General features: G+C 35.5%; 1 protein-coding gene across 1 annotated transcript in view; it reads left to right on the top strand.

Moving 5' to 3' along the window:
* LOC148945164 (THO complex subunit 2-like) overlaps nt 1-22,088 on the top strand; it is a 144,880-nt gene that overhangs the window by 90,318 nt on the left and 32,474 nt on the right. The window contains exons 20-22 of the mRNA XM_089099403.1: nt 691-751; nt 3,134-3,279; nt 4,879-4,904. Of these exons, the coding sequence (XP_088955529.1) occupies nt 691-751; nt 3,134-3,279; nt 4,879-4,904 (233 nt within the window). The remainder of the gene's footprint in view (nt 1-690; nt 752-3,133; nt 3,280-4,878; nt 4,905-22,088) is intronic.

The raw sequence follows: 22,088 nt of genomic DNA, 5'->3' as shown, positions 1-22,088 counted from the left end.
TCTGGTCATGGAAAGATGTCAGATGATCTTTCGAATTTTTTTTTTTCCTAGTCAAGTTTTATTTGTTGTTTTCTCGCTGGTTTTTCTTTCAAAAGCTTTATGGAAAATGAGTTTTGGAGTCAATTTTGCATCCAGAATAGTCCCTAGAGAGGTCCCTTTTTCGACTAAAAAGAGGTCCCCAAGTCCCTATTTTTCACCACTTGAACCTGTGGCAGCCCTGAGGTAGCATTGTTTGTTAATTGGCTCTATACCTTTGGTGTACTAATATATAGGAAAAACAGGTTTCTCATCAACGGGTTTTCTCAGACTTACCGACATTACAATTTATATAGGCAGATATATCTGACCTCATTTATCTTTATTCGTGATCGATTTCGTGTTCATTTTCCGGGTAAAATCTTGCACAAAATTAGTTCATTTCCAGTTCATAAGTCCCGTTTGAAATTAAATTTGAATTTTGTATCTTTATTTTTTAATTTTTTTTTCTTATTTTTATTTATGTATCTGTTTCTTAAAAAAATCTGTTCAAAATTTAGGATTATGCAATAAAGATTCTTTCAAATAAGATTATTAACTATACAAGGTCAAAATAATAATTTACAAACAGCAGTGGAAGTCTAGTACAAAAACATATCATACGATTGATTTCAGAATTAACCTAGAGTATCATAATATTTATATTCTTTTTAGAACAAGAAGCACCAGCGTTAAGTGGAACCAACGGGAAAGAAGTCACTTCAAAGAAGGACGTGTAAGTTTTCTCTATTATCTACTTACTTCACGTTGCACATTGATTTCTCTTCTTTTGGCTTGGTCTAGTTTATATTCTGTTTTTAACACTGATGCCCCGTCTAAGACGGGTTTTACTGTAAAATGTGTATATTTATACCGAAAAAAAGTTGTTGGTGCTGTACGATCCTTGTATGAGGGCCATGGGTGCCCATATGGGGGGGGGGCAGAGGGGGGCTCCAGCCTCCCCTGGCTGAATGATGCTGCCTTATATTTTTATATTTTTGTATTGAGATTTCTATTATACAACATTGGAAGTGCTGATTAGATCAGGGAAGCCCCCTCTAAAATTCAGCTTATGGGCGCCTATGATGAGGGCACAGAAACTAATATAGTAAAAAAGTAAGTGTTTAGAAAAACCGACCAATTTTTTTTTGTTCCCTCCTGCAATGTACCAAAGTTCCTAAAACTTTGCGACGATAACTCTCCCCTCCCCCTCTCCTGTAGATTTTGTCTTTTTTATTTACTCAATCTTTAAAGCAAAAACAGCGTGTTAAAAATTCAGAGTTAGATATTTTAAAAGGAAAGATCATTTTGGAGCACCCAAAATTAGAGGCCATTGAAGTAGGTCTTCAATGGCCTACATTTGTAAAATATAACTGAAGATCAATTCGGATTTCTTATACCATAGTTTAGGATTGCTATTAATTTTTTTAGTCTGTTGGAAGCAAAGCTTCTTACTCTGCTACTACTACTACTAACGCCTCATTGGATCACCAAGCCAGTTAAAATCAACATATCTGTGCTTGGTCCTCCTCCACTCCAATCTATTCAAGGTTTTACTCTTTACCTTCTCCCATTGCTCGCACCCCTCTACAATTTAAACCCTTCCTTATGACTGGTTTCATCCCGTTCGGGGACGATCTGCTTTTAGTTTCGCCCCTGATGTATGGCCAAAAAGAATGATCTTCATCAATATATCATCCGTAAAACGTGCCTTGGCCATTTCATCCTTTCTTTCATTACAGCTCTACAAAGTGGGATAGGGCTGCGTTTTTCATACAGCTTGTTATTTGATATCTGATCAGTCAAACGGGTACCTTCAATTATCCATGGGCAATTCCTCTGGAAAACATTAACCAATCTTCCTCTGCCTTTTGAAGTTACTCTGCTTCAGAACCATACTTGGCCACTGTCATTACCGTACTGTCCAATATTCCAATCTTGGTTCACAGACTTATCTACCTATTCCTCCAAACTTTCTTCAATTGTGAAAAATATCCTGGGCCTTGGCTATTCTACTTTTTATATCTACACTGTATTCTCTATCATTATTAATGGTACTATCCAATTAAATGAAGCTATTCAATTGATTCTTCTTCTCGTTATCCATCATCGCCTCTTTGTCTTCATGTATTCCTAGGCTAAGTTAACATTACGTCTCCATGGTTTATTAACTAACCATGGTTTCTCTCATTTCTTAACTTATTTCAAGTATTTATTTTACCAGAATGTTTAATATCTGTTCTTAGTGTTGTCTTCACTTTTCTGAGGAGAAAAAGTAGAAACGTTTTTTTTTTTTTTAAGAAAAAGGGTTTTATTAAGAGAAATAAAACAAATTAACAACAAACCTGAAGCGTATAAACTTGTATGGGTAAACATTACCCTTTATATAACGAAACATACATACTTACTACCAGCCATCCTTACCCCCCCCCCCCAAAAAAAAAAAAATCAAATTTAGGATAACTATTCACGACCTAACTGGATGTCGAAGACACAAAACACAGAATCCTTCATTTGCTCGATCTCCTCGTCCCCTTCCTAAAAAAATACAAAATAAAAACATTATAATCAGCCGAGAAAGAAATTCATGTAGGTCGTTGACTGTCGAAACACCCTGAGGTAAACCTTCCCACATTAAAGGACCAACATATCTTATAGAAAAAAAGGGGTCGTTTCGTAATAACCTGGAATTGCCGAACTAGTGACAATGCTCTAGTCGGGTAATGACAGGACTTGCTCTACATATGTGGTTTGAAATGTGTTATACGACAAAGTCCATTTGGATTGAGTCCTAGTTGTTTTAGTATTCACTTTTAGTAGCTATTAAAGCAAAGGGCATGCACGATTTTGAATCTAGGCTGATGTCGCCTTTAAGACTGTTGGCAAGGGTAACTTCAGTGCAACCCGGATCGAATTGTCTGCGTATTTTTTTCTATCAGTGGATCCACACTAGCCTTTAGATAGAAAAAAAATGCTTATTCTATCGGTGTGAGACGGGATATGTTCACCTTTAGGTACTCTTAACTGGTAAATAATTTTTCATACGCTTTGTCTCAAGAGAATAGGCATTATTGTTCTGTTATCTCAAAAAGGTAACCTTGTATTATATTTGTTTTAGGAAAGAGTCTAAGAAATCAGACCGAAGGGATGAGAAGGACAAGTCCAACAAAACCGAGGCGCCAAAGGAGAAACGTCCAAAAGGGGAGAAGGGTGAAGAGGGGGAGATCCTTCCTTCCGGCCCCGGAGAAGGAGGTGACCAAAAGAGTAAGTAATATACTTAGTGTAATGTAATTAACCATAGTTCCATAATCGTATTTACAACTGCCGTAATGAACATTTGGCTCTCCGTGCACGGACAGTTAAATTTGTTTGTTTGTTAAAAAAAGAATGTATATACATAATATATATATTATATATATATATATATATATATATATATATATATATATATATATATATATATATATATATATATATATATATATATATATATATATATATATATATATATATATATATATACATATATATAACTAAAATTGTTTTTAGAATGGACTAAAAAGCAGAAAATAATTTTTCTCTGAATAATCTCTGATTATAAGTGAAACGATGGGTGCAAAAAGAATTGGACTTTACATAACATAGATCTCAAGTTGATCTAAGTTATAAATGCATAAACGAAAAAAGTTGGTAAGTTGAGAAAAAGCGAGTTAAAAGATCATGTCCTTAACCTAGCTAATATGGTAAGATAAGATGTCAAAATTGACTTTTTACATTTCTGCAAAAATTAAACCGCTGCTACTGGCTTCTGGTAGAACCTGCTTATACTAAAATAAGAAACAACCCAAAACCTGAATCTTTATAAAAATAAAATCAAAGTAAAAAACAAAAGTTAAAAAAAAATTATTGAATAAAGTAAAATATATCATTGTGTTCTAGATTTAATGATGAGTTCAGTGTTAAAATAAAGTATATTTTTTATTCATCTTAAATTCTTTCGATTTCTTTTATCTGGATAGTTTGAATTGAATAAAAAGGCAAGGGAACTTTCATGTTGTAATGCAAGATCATACTTAGTGCTTCCAGAAGAAAAGAGAAGAAAAAATCTTTCTTTTAAATGTTTCATTCTCATGAAAAGGGGCTGAAATAAATGCTGGGGTATGAAAACATTGTTCAAAGAACAAAATTAGACTTCTGATAAAAAATTCTATGAAGGAATATCATGTAAATACAAAATATCCTAAATACGATCTACGGTTCAAGGGAAGCTAAAACCGACAATATGACTTGTAAACCCAAGATTCAAAACAAGATCAAAGTTCGCTGGACCTGAAGACAAGCAAGAATAATAGAAAATATCTGGCTTTCATAAATAGCTTGTAAATGGTTTGAAGCTAAAGGGCTGAACAGACTTAGTGTCTGTCCAAAAAGATTTTATTTATGCAATTAGGTCTATATATCAGCTTTTTAACGATGTTTTATTTCTCGATTAACTCTCATTTTGAGTGTTTTTCTTTTTCTTTTTTTTTTTTTTTTTTTTTTGCTGAATTTTGACCTTAAGATAAGATTTGTGGAGTTACTAGTGGGCTTAGTAGGCTATTTGATGAATTGAAAAAACAAATTGTCTTCCGTCAGTGTCCATGTTTGAGAAATTTAGAATGATTCGTCAATAACACCCTCTATTCTGTAAAGAAAAAAATCAGCTTATCATTTGTGTGTTTACGCTCTTAAAGCGTACAAAAAGACGTTATGTCTATCTAACCCCTAATGAAAGCTGTAATACTGCATATAACATACACTATAGTTATTCATGCTATAGTCTTTAGTATCTCTACGTGGACTAAAAATTTATTCTTTTTTTAGGTTCGAAGCGTCGTCATGTGTTGAAGGTTAGTAAAAATTCGCTGCAGTTTATCAACTCCTGAATTTCTAATTACATTCGTATCTTCAAAATTCCAGTATTGAACTATAAAATAGTATGTCAAGTATTAATTATCTACTGAAAAGTGATAAAAAGCCAGAAGGCAAAATTTCAAATGTATAACTCGGTGTGACACATGTGTTCCGAGGATCATCCGCGAAATACACAGAAATTTCGGAAAACGTGAAACCATGAAAAATTATTGTTGGAATTTGTCATTGAAACTTACAGGCAGCATTGTTGTTTCTACGAAACCTACAGAATCATTCGGCGAAGCAATAGGGAACTGATATGATTTGGCTACAGTTTTCTAAGTCAGAATTTCAATGGTGCTACCTCTGTTATGTAACCCGAAGGAAATTTGAAGATGATCTTGAAAATTTTGGAAAACCTGAAGCCCCGAAAAATCTTCTTCGAATTTTTGAAATAATAATAGACTGCTCTGACTTGGCTGCTGAACTCGGAATCTCAATGGAGCTTCTTAAGTTGTGTAAACCGCAAGAAATCTGCAAACCATCCTGAAAATTTTGGAAAACCTGAAGCCCGGAATTTTTTTTTGCTGAATTTTGTTTTTGAAACTTGCAGTAACATTACTAGTTATACAGAAAATGCAGTTCCGTAATAGTTCTACGGAACTATTCGTCGAAGTAAGAGTGAACTGATATGATTTGGCTGCAGATCACTAAATCAAAAATCTGAATGGTGCTACGCCGGCAATGTAACTCGTTAGAAATCTGAAGACGATCCTGAAAATTTTAGAAAACCCGAAGCACAGGGAAATTATCTTTGAATTTTGTTGTTGAAACTTGCAGTAACGTTACTAGTTTTGTGAAACTAGCAGAATTATTCCTTGAAGTAATAGTAAACTCCTATGATTTGACTGCAGATGACTTAATCGAATCCCAAAGGTGCTACCTTGGCTGTGTAATGTGCAAGAAACCTTAAGACCATATTGATAATCTTGAAAAACCTGAAGCCCTGAAAAACTTTCTTTTGGATTACAATTATGAAGCTTAGAGCAACATTGCTAGTTCTACAAAACCTAAAAAATTGTTTGCCGAAGTAATAGTAAACTGGAATGATTCTGCTGCAGAAGGCTAAATTGAATCTCTATGGTGCTACATCGGCTATTCAATCTGCAAGAAGCCTGAAAACTATATTGATAGTTTTGGAAAACCTGAAGCACTGAAAAAGTTTTCAGGAATTTCAATGTTGAAACTTGGAGTAACATTACTGGTTCTACGAAACCTACAGAATTATTGTCGAAGTAATAGTAAACTCCTATGATTCCGCTGCAGAAAGCTAAATATAATCTCAGTGGTGCTATCTTGGTTATGTAATCCACAAGAAACCTGAAGACCATATTTACAATCTTGAAAAACCTGAAGCCCTGAAAAAGTTTCATTGGATTTCAATATTGAAACTTAGAGTAACATGTACTAGTTCTACAAAACCTGAAAATTTTTTTGTCGAAGTAATAGTAAACTGGTATGATTTTACTGCAGAAGGCTAAATCGAATCTCAATGGTGCTACCTCTGTTGTGTAATCCACAAGAAACCTGAAGACCATATTTATAATCTTGAAAAACCTGAAGCCCTTAAAAAGTTTCATTGGATTTCAATATTGAAACTTAGAGTAACATGTACTAGTTCTACAAAACCTGAAAAATGTTTTGTCGAAGTAATAGTAAACTTGGTATGATTTTGCTGCAGAATGCTAAATCGAATCTCAATGGTGCTACCTCGGTTATGTAATCCACCAGAAACCTGAAGACCATATTGGTAATCTTGAAAAACCCTAAGCCCTTAAAAAGTTTCTTTGGATTTCAATATTGAAACTAAGAGTAGTATTACTAGTTCTACAAAACCTACAGCATTGTTTGTCGAAGTAATAGTAAACTGCTATGATTCTGCTGCAGAAGGCTAAATTGAATCTAAAGGGTGCTACCTCAGTTATGTAATCCGCAACAAATCTGAAGATCATATTGATAATCTTGAAAAACCTGAAGCCCTGAAAAAGTTTCATTGGATTTCAATATTGAAACTTAGAGTAACATGTACTAGTTCTACAAAACCTGAAAAATGTTTGTCGAAGTAATAGTAAACTTGGTATGATTTTGCTGCAGAAAGCTAAATCGAATCTCAATGGTGCTACCTCGGTTATGTAATCCACCAGAAACCTGAAGACCATATTGGTAATCTTGAAAAACCCTAAGCCCTGAAAAAGTTTCATTGGATTTCAATATTGAAACTAAGAGTAGTATTACTAGTTTTACAAAACCTACAGCATTGTTTGTCGAAGTAATAGTAAACTGCTATGATTCTGCTGCAGAAGGCTAAATTGAATCTAAAGGGTGCTACCTCAGTTATGTAATCCGCAACAAATCTGAAGATCATATTGATAATCTTGAAAAACCTGAAGCCCTGAAAAAGTTTCATTGGATTTCAATATTGAAACTTAGAGTAGTATTACTAGTTCTACCAAACCTACAGAATTGTTTGTCGAAGTAATTGTAAACTGCTATGATTCTGCTGCAGAATACTAAATTGAATCTCAATGGTGCTACCTCGGCTATTTAATCTGCAAGAATCCTGAAAACTAAATTGATAGATTTGCAAAACCTGAAAGTTTTGAGAAAGTATTCACGGATTTCAATGTTGAAACTTGGGGTAACATTGCTAGTTCTACAACGCCTACAGAATCATTTGTTGAAGGAATAATAAACTTCTATGATTTTGTTACAAATAATTAAATTAAATCTCAATGGTGCCACCTAGGTTGTGTAATCCGCAAGAAATCTGAAGACCGTGTTGATAATCTTGGAAAACCTGAATCCCCGAAAAATTATCTCTGAATTTCGTTTTTGAAACTTGAATTAACGTTATTAGTTCTAAGGAACCTCTAGAATTATTTGTCGAAGTAAGAGTGAACTCCTAAGATTTGGCAGCAGATCACTTAATCAAAGATCTGGTACTGCCTCGGTTAGTTAATCCGCAAGAAGCCTGAAGACCATATTGGAAATTGTGATCGTTATTCAAACATGCAGTAGCATTAATTGTTCTAGGAAACCTACAGGATTATTTGTTGAAGTAATTGTAAACTGCTATGATTTGGCTGCATATCACTAAATTATAGTATCAACGGTGAAACCTCGATTAATTAACCCATATGAAATCCGAAGAACTTAAAACTTTCCATCAAAATTTCATTTTTGAGCCTTGAAGTAGCAATGTATGTTTGAACTACAGTTAAAATATATAATTCAACTTTATACTGAAGTTAAATTATAATGTTACCGCTAGCATATATTTTAACGCTGGGTTAAATTTTTGACTAAACCGACTCTGAACTCAGCCAGGCAAATTATTTAGACTAAATTTAATCGTCAATTTGTATGCCATCTCTTCATTTGCCAGCTACTAATAATTCTTAGATATTTATTGATAATTTACAATTATTTCTGACAGTTTATGGAAGAAGTCAGTATTCTTACTCGACTAGATGGATTCGTGATAAGCAGTCTTGGGAAGGATTACATCCTATTAGATTGAATGATTTTTGCATCGATTTTTGGTTGTACCGTTTTTGTTTTTCGCCTGATTTGTTTTTTTCAGACACACCTTATCAGTTAATGCTAACTATTAAGCAATTTTCCTGATTTCAAGTTTGGTTAATAGGATTTGGCGTCTTCATTTACTAGCTGTACCATCTACTACGCACATAATATAGTCAAAATATAGATGAATATATGAATAAAGTCGACGTTTTGACCGCCATTCTTTTAGCTGTATTGTAGAAGGACGCCATTGAATTTTTTAAGGAGCTGACAGTTACTCTTTTCCATCTGGAATATATGTAGCGAAGAATGTCGGTGATTTCATGCACCTTAATTAGAAACTTCTAAATTCAGTGACTGGCCAATACACCCCCACCCTAAGTAGTTCTCTGCGTGGACTCGTAGAGAATCGATTGTAGAGTATGATTGGGTATCTGAAGGAAATAGATGGTAAACTTTATCACATTAGTGGTAACTCTAAAGATTTGAGGCTGAAAGGTATTTGAGAAGAACAGCTGTTTGGTGCGAGGTTGATGCCATAGAGAAGACTTTAGAAGAGTGGTAGTCAATGAGGATATAGAGGTAGTTTCTTACCACTCCAACAAAATCAGAGCCAGTCTAAAGGAAAATATACTTATAAAAGGCTTACAGTCAATGCTCTAAAGAAACTTCAGTTATATTGCTATGACCAAATTCCTTCCAGATAAAAATGCTATCCTAGCCAGAAGTTATATTGTGAGACATGTTTTTACGTGAATTAATATGACTGAGTTTCTTCAAATACAGAGACAATTTTTAGTGTGGAAGGAATATCCTTCATCTCGTTTGATGTGATTGATAGGATTGGACGAAGGACTTGAGTTGCATGTCGTTTAGATGGCGGCTCATTTTTTAAATGAAGAAGCTCGCTCTTAAATCGTGTCTGTCCTGAAGATGCTAACCGGTAAGATTTAATTTAATTAATTATTTTAATCACTCGTTTATACATTGTCGTTACGAGTTAAGAAATTGGGATACTACTATTGTAATATTATACACAAACTTAGCTAACCAAGATAGATTCTGCTTCTTTTTTTCTTTTCTTTTTTTGTCATTCCTTTTCATAGTATCACTTCTTGAAAATAGGGAATTTCATACTTTAATTCTGTTCCATGGAATATTAAGGAATCATCAAGCACTCTTGAGAATAAATTTGTGACATTGCGACTTGTAAAATTCAAAGAAACAAATTGCCTTAAAATTCTCATTGTTCTTACCCATGATCAACAAGTGTAGTGATGTTGGCTACCATAGTGTAAACCTCTGTCTACTTCTTTATTTGTATGCCCTTTTTATATTGGCAGATGTAACGGTTTACGTAAATTCGAAGATAGTCAGTAAACGTTGGTATAAGGTCTTCATTGAATAACGTGAGAGTACACACACAAAGGAAATAAGGTAGAACAAGAACAACTAGCTAAGACGAAAGCGAAAGATGGACTGACTTTAGAAGTGTACCAAGAGTATAACTTTCCTGGAACGGAAGTTCCAGCTATTGGTTGTTCGACCATGCCTGGGAACGAGTCCTTGCCTACGACTAGCCCTAGTCCAGCGAGCCCCCCCCCCCCCCCCCTGGACCACTCTCGTTGACACATAAATGGCCAAATCTCAAGAAATGAGACACCCGGAAGAGCCTTCTCGAGTTTATGTTCCAAATACTTAACAGATTCTCCCCCCTGTTTTAAGTTAAATTTCCCAATTTTGGCTTATCCCGTTATTATTTAACCCTCTAACTTTAATTGAATTCAAAACGTTCAATACCCTTCCCAAATTATTCACTTCTCACCTACTAACATTGTACAGCATAAAATAGTAAACAATTACATAATATAAACACTACACAATACTTGCATAAGTAAACACTTACATAGTATAAACGAACCACACTAACAACAGTAGTCGGGAACTGGATATTCTAACACTTCATTTTTCTCTGTATACTTTAAAATAGACTTGTTCCCCGTACCCCTGAATTTGATGAGGACAAGGAAAGTTGGGATTATGTATAAACTTCGGATTAGGGCAAGAGGAATGACCGAGAAACGCTAAATAATCCTGAAAATACCAGTGACAAATAAATGAAATTGCATAAACTTATAAATAATGGAATAGGTATGTCAACCATTGTAGTTTGATTGGCTTACCATGCTGCAATGACGTTAAGATATTATTCCCAATACAATCCTCGGGGTTTTATTGTTGCGGAAGTCCTCGGTTTAGACCTATTTGGTTTTGCTCTACTAGCTTGTGTTTCAACAAATGGCAGTACTACTGGGGATATCTCTACATTACTATTAGTGCTACTCTCCTGGACAGTATTACTTGTAGGACTAGCATGTTTCGACAAAATAGTAGATACATTAGTCATGTCAAGGTGAGTATCCCCTGTGTTTACATCCACAAATAATGGGTTGGTGGTATTCGACTCCTGGACTGTTAGTTCCCCGTTTTGGCTTCTTGATTCTAAGCAGGTGGTGCTTGAGTTACCTGTATTTCTTAAACTTTGTTGCTGTGCTACTGGTACATCTATACATAAAAAAATTTCTTTTAAACGCTGACCTAAACGCACAACATCATTTACTGTCTTTTCTGATTCTTTAGTGACTGGTTTATTACTTACATACTCAGAGTACTCTGGATTTTTTGCAAGAAATACGGAGGGGTCTTTGACTGGTTTCATTAGTCTGATGTTTACTGTTCTTCTCGTACCCTTTCCGTCTAATTCCTGCAGTAGGAAAACTTGGTTTGGTTGTATTACTTTTATTATTATATATGGACCGCGAAATTTTAATTTTAACCCTTTGAATGTCATATCCTTAACATGGGTAATGTCTCCCTCTTTCAAACTTAGAATTTTTGTGTTGTTTTTATTATATTGTCCGGCCTGAACTTCTCTTGATTTTTGATTTCCTTGCTACAAACACTATGGAGGTAGAAAAGCTGTTGGACTTGGCTAGCTGCAAACTCTTCGTAACTGTTGAAGTCATTCCGTCGCGGTCGCAGTAACTTTAAATCAAGATAGGAAATCGGTTGTCGACCGAACATAAGTTGGAATGGTTGAAATTTTGTGGTTGATGAAATAGCGCTATTGAGTACCAGTTGAATACTTGGAATATACTCCGACCAATTAGACTCGGATTCATAACAGTAGGCCTTGCATATGTTTTTGCAAGCCTTTACTCGGTTTTCACATAAACCATTCGAAAATGGGTTATAACCACTAGAAAATCGGTGATCAATCTTGTGCTTAGTACAGAAATCCACCACTCTGTAAACCTCTGTCTACTTCTTTATTTGTATGCCCTTTTTATATTGGCAGATGTAAAGGTTTACGTAAATTCGAAGATAGTCAGTAAACGTTGGTATATGGTCTTTATTGAATAACGTGAGAGTACGCACAGAGAGGAAATAAGGTAGAACAAGAACAACTAGCTAAGACGAAAGCGAAAGATGGACTGCCTTTAGAAGTGTACCAAGAGAATAACTTTCCTGGAAACGGAAGTTCCAGCTATTGGTTGTTCGACCATGCCTGGGGACGAGCCCTTTCCCACGACTAGTCTTAGTCCCGAGAGCCCCCCCTGGACCACTCTCGTTGACACATAAATGGCCAAATCTCAAGAAATGAGACACCCGGAAGAGCCTTCTCGAATTTATGTTCCAAATACTTTACAAAAGACACGGTATTTTGAATTCTATTACATTAATTCACTGATAACATTTATTTATTTTTTTCTATTATTTCTAGACATGAAAGAGGCTTGAGCCACTTGATTTTTGACGATTTTGATAGGTATAAAACTTAATGTTCACGATAAGGCCGTCAAGATTATATAAAAGTTCAGCGATATAATCAGAGTCAAACCCTCAACTAGTCAACGTATCTCTTTTTCTGCTAAAGTAGATAACTGGTGCCTAGTTTTTGTCTTCTTTTTTTACGATAAGCCTACTCATTCTCTCATATTGACATGATCAAGTTATTTTATTCTATAGATACTTTTCACTGCGCTAAGCACCTTTGATTCCCGATTAGCTAATGAAGAAAAATATGGCTTGCGGACGATTCAGTCTGAAAAATTCTCATTATCATCCTTTGATTAGAATAAGACTTTAAACTCTAATCTGTTTCTCGATTACTCCAGTAATGCCCCCTTTCATGAAAATTATTTCCTGGAAACCAAAACACGCGGAAAAAAGCCCCTGGATTATTTTCCCGCATCATCTCAACAGGACAAATTTGGAAAAGAGAATGTAAGACAATTAAAAATAATTTCGTATACTAATTCTGTCAAATCCCCCCAATGTAACATTTTCCCTTGAATATTCACCCCCCCCCCCAGAAGTTTCCCTCCCCAAGGAAGATTATCCCCATACAAATCCACCCCAAGCACAACCTCCCCCCCCCCCAAAAAAAATATCTGTATAGTTCCCAATTACAAATTCTATACGTAACCAATGGGCGAATTTCATATCTTACAGGCCTCTCCCCACAGACTATAGGGGGCCATTTTATACCTGAAGACATAATTATTTGATCTTTCAAATATATTGAACAAAATGGTTGTCTATACATTTTTATCACATAATTTTGGTGAAAAAATGGGCGTGGGAGGGGGTCCAGGTGCCCTCCAATCTTTTTGGTCACTCAGAATGGGCATTAGAACTTTTAATTTCCGTTTGAATGCACCCTCTCCCGATCTTCTAGGACCATTATTTCGATATAATCACCCCTGGAAAAAAAATAACGCGCATCCTTGATTTGTCTTCTGGCAAAAATAGCAAAATTCCACATTTTTGCAGATAGGAGCTTGAAACTTCTACAGTAAGGTTCTCTGTTACGCTGAATCTGATGGTGTGATTTTCATCAAGATTCCTTTAATTTTAGGGTGGGTTTCCCCCCTATTTAAAAAATCAGGCCAACTTTCTCTGGCTCGTAACCTTTGATGAGTAACACTAAACTTGATTAATCTTATGTATTTTGATTTAGCATAGTAAGCTGATCCTTTTGATGTATCTATTGATATTAAAATCCCGTTTTTTTAGAGTTTCGGTTACTATTGAGCATTTCGTGTGGGTAACACTGATGTGTCTCTTTTTTCCTCTTTTTTCCTCCATGGATGATTACATCAAACCAGTGGTTGTTGAAGAATATCAGGAGAGGGCCCAGTTGAATGTAAATGACAAACTAGAATTTCACAGTCATAGGGTATATCTCAGTTATTCTTTTTCTAAATTATAAGTCAGATTGTCACGAAAAAACAAACTGCAGAGATATGTTGGATTCTCTGTTTTTTTTGGGGGGGGGGGGGGGTGGTTTAGTAGGCATGGATTGAAAGGACTTGGAACAGTTGTCTGGATTAATTGTTATTTTTACGAAAGATGAGCAAAACTAACTTAAAATTTGAAGGAAAAAGGCATGAAGATTACACAATTATCAGGATTTTTTCATAGTTCTTGATAGTAGGCTAAACCTTTTTCCAAAAAAGGAAAATACCGAGATTTTGTTATTACTTTAACAAATGCCTTGCTATCGCTGTTTTATTTTTCAAAAAATATGAATGAAAGCAGAAACTAGGGGTCAATAAACTTGTTTTACTCTTGAATGGTGTTTCTCACTGACGCAACCGTTTATTCAAGCTTAAATCTCTTTAAGGATGAATACACATCCTGCTCCTGTGATTATTTTTTCTGAAATATTGCCTGATATTTTCACTTTTGTAATCAAGAAAAGAGAATAGTGTTTAATTTACAAGCTGAAATTCAATCTTTCCGGAAGCACTCATACCGTTGTGTTGAAACCAAATGACATATTTTGCATGCTGTCTTAAGAATAATTTTTTGTGGTTTAGGCACTGTAGATAAATTTAAATTTATATACAGTGGGTTTAGGGATCCCATTTGAAGAGGAATAATTATATAGGATCCAGAAAACCGTTTGGTCAAACCGTTTGGTTTTGGGTGAATCATATTGATTTTTGTAGTTAAACTTTTTGTTAATTAAATATATCACTATCACTAAAAAAAAAAAGAAGAGCAGTCATGACTGAGGCACTTTATGCTTTCAGGGTAAACAATTGCTCTCCAGATAAACTTTTTTTTATTTTTTAAAGAATGTGATAGACTCAGGCCAGGTAAATAGAACTTGGATACATGGAAGAATTTTGCAATCCTCCTAAATCTTTCCCCATCTTTAATACTTCTGAGAAGATGCAAATAATTGTCTGTAAAAATTATATGTAGCCTACAGAAAATTTCTAAAGTTAGGTTAAAAATAGTAGATTTGAATACAATTATGTTACTGAAAAATTCTCAAACCATGAAAAAGAGTTCATGAACTTCTCCTTTTTTCAAGATTTGTTCTCTATTCATGTCCACAGCATCTTTTTTCATCTCTTGTTCCAGTAATTAGCCAAGATAATCAATTAAGGAAAGCTTCATCGTTCCTCATGACGGAACAATAATGGCACATTGAGATTTCACCGCCCTAAAAAAAACAATTGGTTGTTTCAGTTTTGATTTAGATGAATAATGGTACCATCTGCTTTTACCAAAATATTATGTAGAAATTTTTACTTTAATCAGTTCATTTAATCACCCGTATCTGCGTCAAACAAGGTTCCTTTCGAACAATCTAAATTCATGCTATTTTCCTTCTTTTTACAAATAGTCGGGGAGCCAAAGTTGAAAAAGTCGTCAAATAACGATTTGTAAAAAACATTTTGGTACATGAGTTCTGACTTTTGGAAACAATATTTTTGAACATGCTGATTCCATTTATTTCGGGAATTGCGACCACCAAAGTGCGCTTCATAGTTTAATATGAGGTCAAAGTTTCGACTCAATCATCTATGGTAAAAATTTTAAAACTTAACTTGTTTATTGTTAAGTAGATGACACTGCATCGTTCTCGTGGCTTTGTTATGGTTATGTTTACTGCCATCTGCCATGCTGGTGCAAATTGATGGTTAAAAGTCTAATTAACTCTATTATCTGATCCTCAAATGTTTGTATTTATTAGTATTTCACTTTTTATTGTTTCGCCTTGTCTTTCAGGAATCCTTGGTATATAAATTTATAATGCATAGGCTAAAAGTCTTACCAGTTTTGGGGTCAAAGGATAGTTAGAGGCTTACTTAAGTGGTTTAAAAGTAGGGTAAAGATGCAGATTAGTTCCTCCTGATAAAAGCAACTTATTTCTTACTATTTTTCAGTAAATTATAGGGGTGTCCACGGGAGGGGTTTTACGAGGAGCTTGGCTCTTTTGTGAGCTAGCCTAGGTGGTACAGGTTTTTTTCAAGCATAGTCAAGCAAAGTTGGTACACTATGACAATACTTGTCTGTATTCTCTTTCCTCTTTTGTGTGTCAAGAATCTCTCTATTTACCATTGCTCTTCAAGTCACTAACTTTATAGCACATCCAGACTATCCGCTCTCTGGAAAAATGGGATGGAAATCCGGAAAAAGGAATAGCCCTCCAGACTTAGCGGTTTTTAAAAAAATATCAGTACAAGTTTATCAGCCATCCTTATCAAATCTGTTTTTCTGAGCCAAAACCTATAGAAAACAATTTTAGAGCCTCAGTTAGACTATTTAACTTTTTTCTATTTTAAACCACATCAGACAACTAATTTTATTTATCACTTATCATGTTTAATCGTCTCCTTCTTCTGGCATTTTTTCCAGAAAAGCTGTCCACACTACAGTCTTCCATCCCATTTTTCCATTTTCGGACCCTCTGATCCTTCCTGCCCAGAAAACGGAAAAAGGGGATGGAAGACCTGTCTACATTTCCAGATTTCCGTCCCATTTTTTCAGAAAGCGGATAGTCTGGGCGTGCTATTAGGTGGCACAACAAAATTTTAGGCTAGGTGGAAGAAGGTTTAGTGGTACCTTCTTTTTGGCCAATACTATGCTGCAATGCCTAATACTATGCCACAAAGTTGTAAAATTGTTCAATGGAGCATTATTATTATTATTTAGGGCGGACTCAAATGGGTTGAGACTCAGGCCTCCAATGCCCATTGCCTCCACAATGGAGCATTAAGAATTGTCATTTTCCATCTTTTGAGGGACCAAGACTGAATATGAGTATGATTTACAGAGGCGAAAAAATTGAAATTTAGCACTAAGAAGTGTCTTTTTTCTTCCAGTTTGGACTTCTTATCACTGCTGGAGGGGGGGGGCCTTTAAGTACTGTCTGGTTTGAAGATTTTTTTTTCACCAGGTCTTTCCACTGCTTATAGGATCCTATTATAGACTATAATAGTCTGTAGATACTGGAAATGGATCGGTTATATATCATGAAGAAAATCTTGAATTTTTTTTCTAAGGTTACCATTAGTACCATACTAAGTTTCTTCTCTATTTGGGAGGATAGCATGGAATCATTTTCCAGAAAAAAATTAGATGCTCTATATAGCCCCCCCCCCCAAAAAAAAAAAATTATTATGCAAAGTGTTTAATCTGCCAAACCGATGGAAATGGACAGCTTCCCACTGTTAGTGATATAAAACGTGTCCGAGAACTTCTATTGACCAGATGCAAGTGCAATGCTAAGTACCATGCTCTAAGAAAGGAATGTCAGCAACCAAACTTCTTACAAAAAAGGCTTGCTTGACATAGAACATACTTTTGCTAACCCTGTAAGAACTAGAACCAGTTAAAAAAGTTCTGCTGAATGTTGGTGAAAATCCAGGATCACCAACTGACATGCTAAAAAAAAAAAAAACTTCAGCATGAACTCCTCCAGTATTCCCCGGCATTGTTCGAAGCGCAATCTGAGGGATTCCGATTAAGAACAGGAAAGAAATCTGATCTGATAAGCTTTATATAAGGGTTGTCTTGCCTAGATTCTAAGGCCTGCTCTTTGCCAGTGTTTGATGTCAGTTCGAGGCTATCTCTCATTCTGGGCTTTATGCCGCTCTTAAGGACTATGACTCCGTCAAGGGATGAGACATTGTCGGATTTTTCAAGAAGGTTGATGTGCAAGGTTTTTACTCAGCTCCCAGAAAATCTATGGCAACTGAATGTGGTTTCTAACCGGTATGATGGAATTTATGGAATCAAGGACCCAACCGGCTCACCAGTGTGCTTAAAAGACAGTAGTGGCTGCCATAGACGAAGGGGTGAGGTCAGTACCACATATAGTGACAGCATCAAACTCGGTGATTCCTGGCAATCAATTCTTAGAAGTTCTTCCTGCAAAGCTAACTTGGTGGCTTCTATTTATGAGTTTTGGAGCAATGTTGGAAGTAAAAGTAAGAACTTTGATATTATACTTGCTGGATGTTTCCCTGATCGTCAACATGTTGGGATATTGCCCCCCAACAGAAAAGGATCCCTGGAACCTTTGCCTCCTCTTAGTCTTGAGCTTGCAAGCACACACGAAGAAGCAGACATGCCTGTAGCAGTCCATGTTGCTTCCAGCTTTAGGAATGGAAGTTCTTCTGTTATTGTTTGGGCCAATGACACAGATATTCTGGTGATACTTTTGCAACACTCCTCTACGCTGTTAGCTACAAAAGAGAACAAAAAAGAGCTATTCCTCCAATTTCCTGACAGAATTTTCCCTGTGCACGAGCTAGCTAGATAAGATAAGATATTTATTTCAAAAAATGACTATCACAAGCCCCGAAGGGCCGAATTCGCATTTCGGGGTCATATAATAAAAAAAGACATAGAAATAGCACAATAACTAAAAACTGGCTAAACAATGCCAAAAACAACAATATCAGAAAGGCAAAGCCATTCATTAGTCTAAAAAACAAAAAGTGTCAAATGTAAGAAAGTTAAAAAGGCACAAATTATAACAAAACCAAAAAAAAAAATTGAGATAAAAATAGTGTCAAAAAGGTTTAAAAGAGAGTATATAAAAAGGGGAGGGAAATAGAAGAACCAAACGGACACAAGCAAGAGTATCACCAGTACAAAAAAAAAAAGAAAAAAAAACTAGTGGTTTATTTGATCAGTAATGAAGGGGACAAAGGTTTTTTCATACCTGGAGGTTAAACAACGGATGGGGTACAAGATAGGGACGGGTTCAGAAACAGTACGTGGCTGGCGGTGTCTGGATTGGGAGTCTCTTTTGGGAAAAATGTTTTCCGTGCGAGGGTTTATTATTGCATTTTTTGCAAAACGGAGGCACAGCGTTCCTCTCCTGTGCTCAAGAGTTTCCAGCTTGGCTTTTTTTAGAAGGAGTGAATATGGTACCAAAGTTTCTTTAAAAATTATTCTTAGGGCTCTTTTTTGAATAGATCCATTTTTTTCTGATTCATTACGGGAGATGCCAGGATGCCAAACTGGACAAATATATTGGAGATTTAAGTAGACGAATGAATCACAGATCCTTAAATACTGGGATGGGGGGACTTTAAATTTATTCAAGGACTTAAAGAGAGATATGGACGAATTAGCACTACGGAAAATATCTTTCACGTGGATATCCCACTTTAATTAGAGGAAATTGTAACCCCAAGTAATTTAAAGGAAGACACAGAAATATCTGGGGGGATAGGGTCAAGGAAGGCGGAAATAGATTTCAAGACATTTATCGTCATTATATTTGATTTAGTGGAATTTACTTTCATATTTAGGTTCTTTGCTTCATCCGAAATGTGGGTTAGAATTTCAAGGGGGTCACTTTTAATATTCCTGTGACATACTTCGAGGATCGACAAGTCATCCACATATTTCCACCTTTGGGGGAAATCCTTACCAATATCGTTAATCATGACTAGAAATAAAAGTGGTCCCAATAAGGTTCCTTGAGGAATTCCACAATATATAGGGAGGGGGTTAGAGAAAATATTTTTGTATTTAACAACTTGGGATCTATTTGAAAGAAACGATATAACAATATTTACTAACAGAGGATCAAGTTTAAAGTTAACCAGTAGTGAACGAATTATGGTGGTGTGGTCAACCAGGTCAAAAGCTTTTTGGAAATCAACAAAGACAAGGTTCAGCCAGACATTTGGTTTATCAAGGTTACTTATGATGGTATGCATTAAGTGCACAAGGTAATGGGTGGTGGAAGTTTTCTTTAAGTTACCAAACTGCCGGGTGTCAATACGTGGACCAATTTTATCCTTAAATCAGTCACAGAGGAAACCTTCATAAAGTTTGGAAACAACAGAACTGAGTGTAATGGGGCAAATGTTGGCAAAAGTCAGACTGGTGCATTTTTTAGGGACAGGTGTTATAAAACCACGTTTCCAGCAACATGGGAATTTGCCAAATTTTGTGATGTGGTTGAAAGTATTTGATAAAGGCTCAGCAATTTTGTCCGAAAAGGCTTTAATTAAGTCAACTGGGATGTCAAAGGGACAAATACTTAATTTTCTAAGCTTAAGAATTTTATTTATAACATCAGAGGGAGAAATAAAGGGGAAGGAAGTATTGGGAGGAATAATTGGACTTGAGCCAGTGAAAGGGGGGAGACTTTGCACGATGGAAGCAAGGTACAAGTTCAGATCGTTGGCAGTCTTATTAGGGGGTTCAGGGAGATGAAAATCAATTTTTGAAGAACTTTTTCCGCATATTTCTTTAATTTTTCTGTACCATTGCTTGGGCTTGTTAGAATATAGATTTTTGACTTTACTATTATAATAATTAGAAGCTACTTTTCTTAATTTTTTTTTTAGGAACTTCCTTAGACTATTAGGCTTAGTAATACGACCTGCTTTGAAAAAATTGATTTTTTTTCTTATAAGTTTTTTAAAAGACTCAGTAGCATAAGGCTTATAGCTATTTCTCTTCCACGGGACTTTATTGACAGCATTGGACTTCTACACTGCCTTAGTGGCACTGACACGACGAGCTTTGCATATTCTGTGGGGAAGAAGACATTTGTGAAAGCAGCTTTGAAATTTGATCTTGTTAGTGACATGGCAAAACTGACGAGAAAAGTCAAGATTGACCTCGTCAATATATCAAATTATGTTGAGGAAGTGACGGAGGTGGCAAAAAAAGTAACAATCGCAGCCTATGGAAAGAATCCTACTGACTTTAACTCCTTGAATGAATTGCGAGTGCACTTATTCCATAAGAAAAAATCGTTAAAAAATCTTCCGCCTACTGAAAACAGCTTTAAATATTACATCCTTAGAGTTGTATGTCAGTGGGGAATCGTTTTACAGGCTATGGAGTCTGAACCAATAGTTTTAGACCCCCTAAATTTCAGATGGGTATACAGTGACGCTTTCGGGGTTATTCCTCTGACAAATTCATTGTCGCAGTGGCCAATTTCTATAAGCCGGATTGCAGTTCATTGCAAGTGTAGAAATGTGTGTAATGGAAAGTGCTCCTGTGCTGGAATCCGCAAGTGCGACTTGCCTTGTGCTTGTGCCTGGTCATGCGATCTTTCTGAAAGTGACGACTAGTTTGACTAAATAATAACTTAAAAAACATTGCTAAACATATTTAAAAATGTTTTGGCTAGGTATAAAAGAGACAACTACAATATTCTAGTAGAAAGCTGGACTTAGTCTGAGTGAAATAGAAAAATCAACGAACTTAAATGCAAAAAACCACCAAGCGCACCTTTGGCGCTTATATTCCCGAGATATTCATAATCAGCATGGTCGATTTAGTCTAAAACCTCTCTCAAATCACTTGTCCCCCTCAGATTGCTATTTTGTCAGATTTTCAACTTTGGCTCCCCAACTAAAATGAATTTGACGATTATCTCTTTTTCCAAGATATGGTTATAAAACTTTAATTGTGCTTGAGATGTACAGTATAAGACATTCAGTCTGTTGGATGATGAGATTTTTTTTGTGTTCTTCCTCTTCTCTGTTTTACCTCTTCGTTGTTTTTTTCCCGATGACAGGTTTATTTCAGAATGGATAAATTTCTACGAAATGAATCTAGTGTCTGTGACAAAATATAACCAAAGTTCATGGGCTTTAGATCCGCATGGATATGTAAATACTAATATTAGTTGATTATGCAGCCTGTTAATTTTACATAAATATGCATAACTAATGGCTTAAGCCAGAGGATCTCAAATTGTGAGCCTCGGTTCCATGCGGAGCGGTAATGTCGACGTTAAATAGTCTTGTTAAATGTCGACATTTAAGAGCCTTGGTTCCATACGGAGCGGTAATGTCGACGTTAAATAGTCAATTAAACAGTTTGGCAAATTTTTGATATTTCCAGTTCTCGGAATTACTTGTAAAAAGATCTTGAGCTTTCGGAAAATTATTACAGCTTTGGAAAGTAGAAATTAGTAGAGACGCTATTAACGATTGTTTTCTTTGCTGCTCCAGTTTGTGACCTCCAATAAAGTTATTTTATTTTCTAATATGAAATCTCTTTGAAGATCACCAATCATAGCTGGCTTATCAAATGGTTCGGAAAATAATTTCAAGCAGATAATATCGAGATAGATTCAAGGCCCATTTAGAGCCAAGAACCCCAACTGAATTTGCTTCTTTTGGCAGAAGAACCTTTATTGAGTTGTCTTGCGACAATATATTGAAGAGAAAATTTGGTGGCATGGAACTTTCTGATCTTGGATATCGAAGATCATAAAACTCTACGCTTACTAACTTTATTTG

Source organism: Artemia sp. Qi Xiang Cuo, chromosome 13, assembly GCF_049724085.1.
Source record: "Artemia sp. Qi Xiang Cuo chromosome 13, ASM4972408v1, whole genome shotgun sequence".
Taxonomy (NCBI): domain Eukaryota; kingdom Metazoa; phylum Arthropoda; class Branchiopoda; order Anostraca; family Artemiidae; genus Artemia; species Artemia sp. Qi Xiang Cuo.
This window is presented reverse-complemented; position numbering and strand designations above follow the sequence as displayed.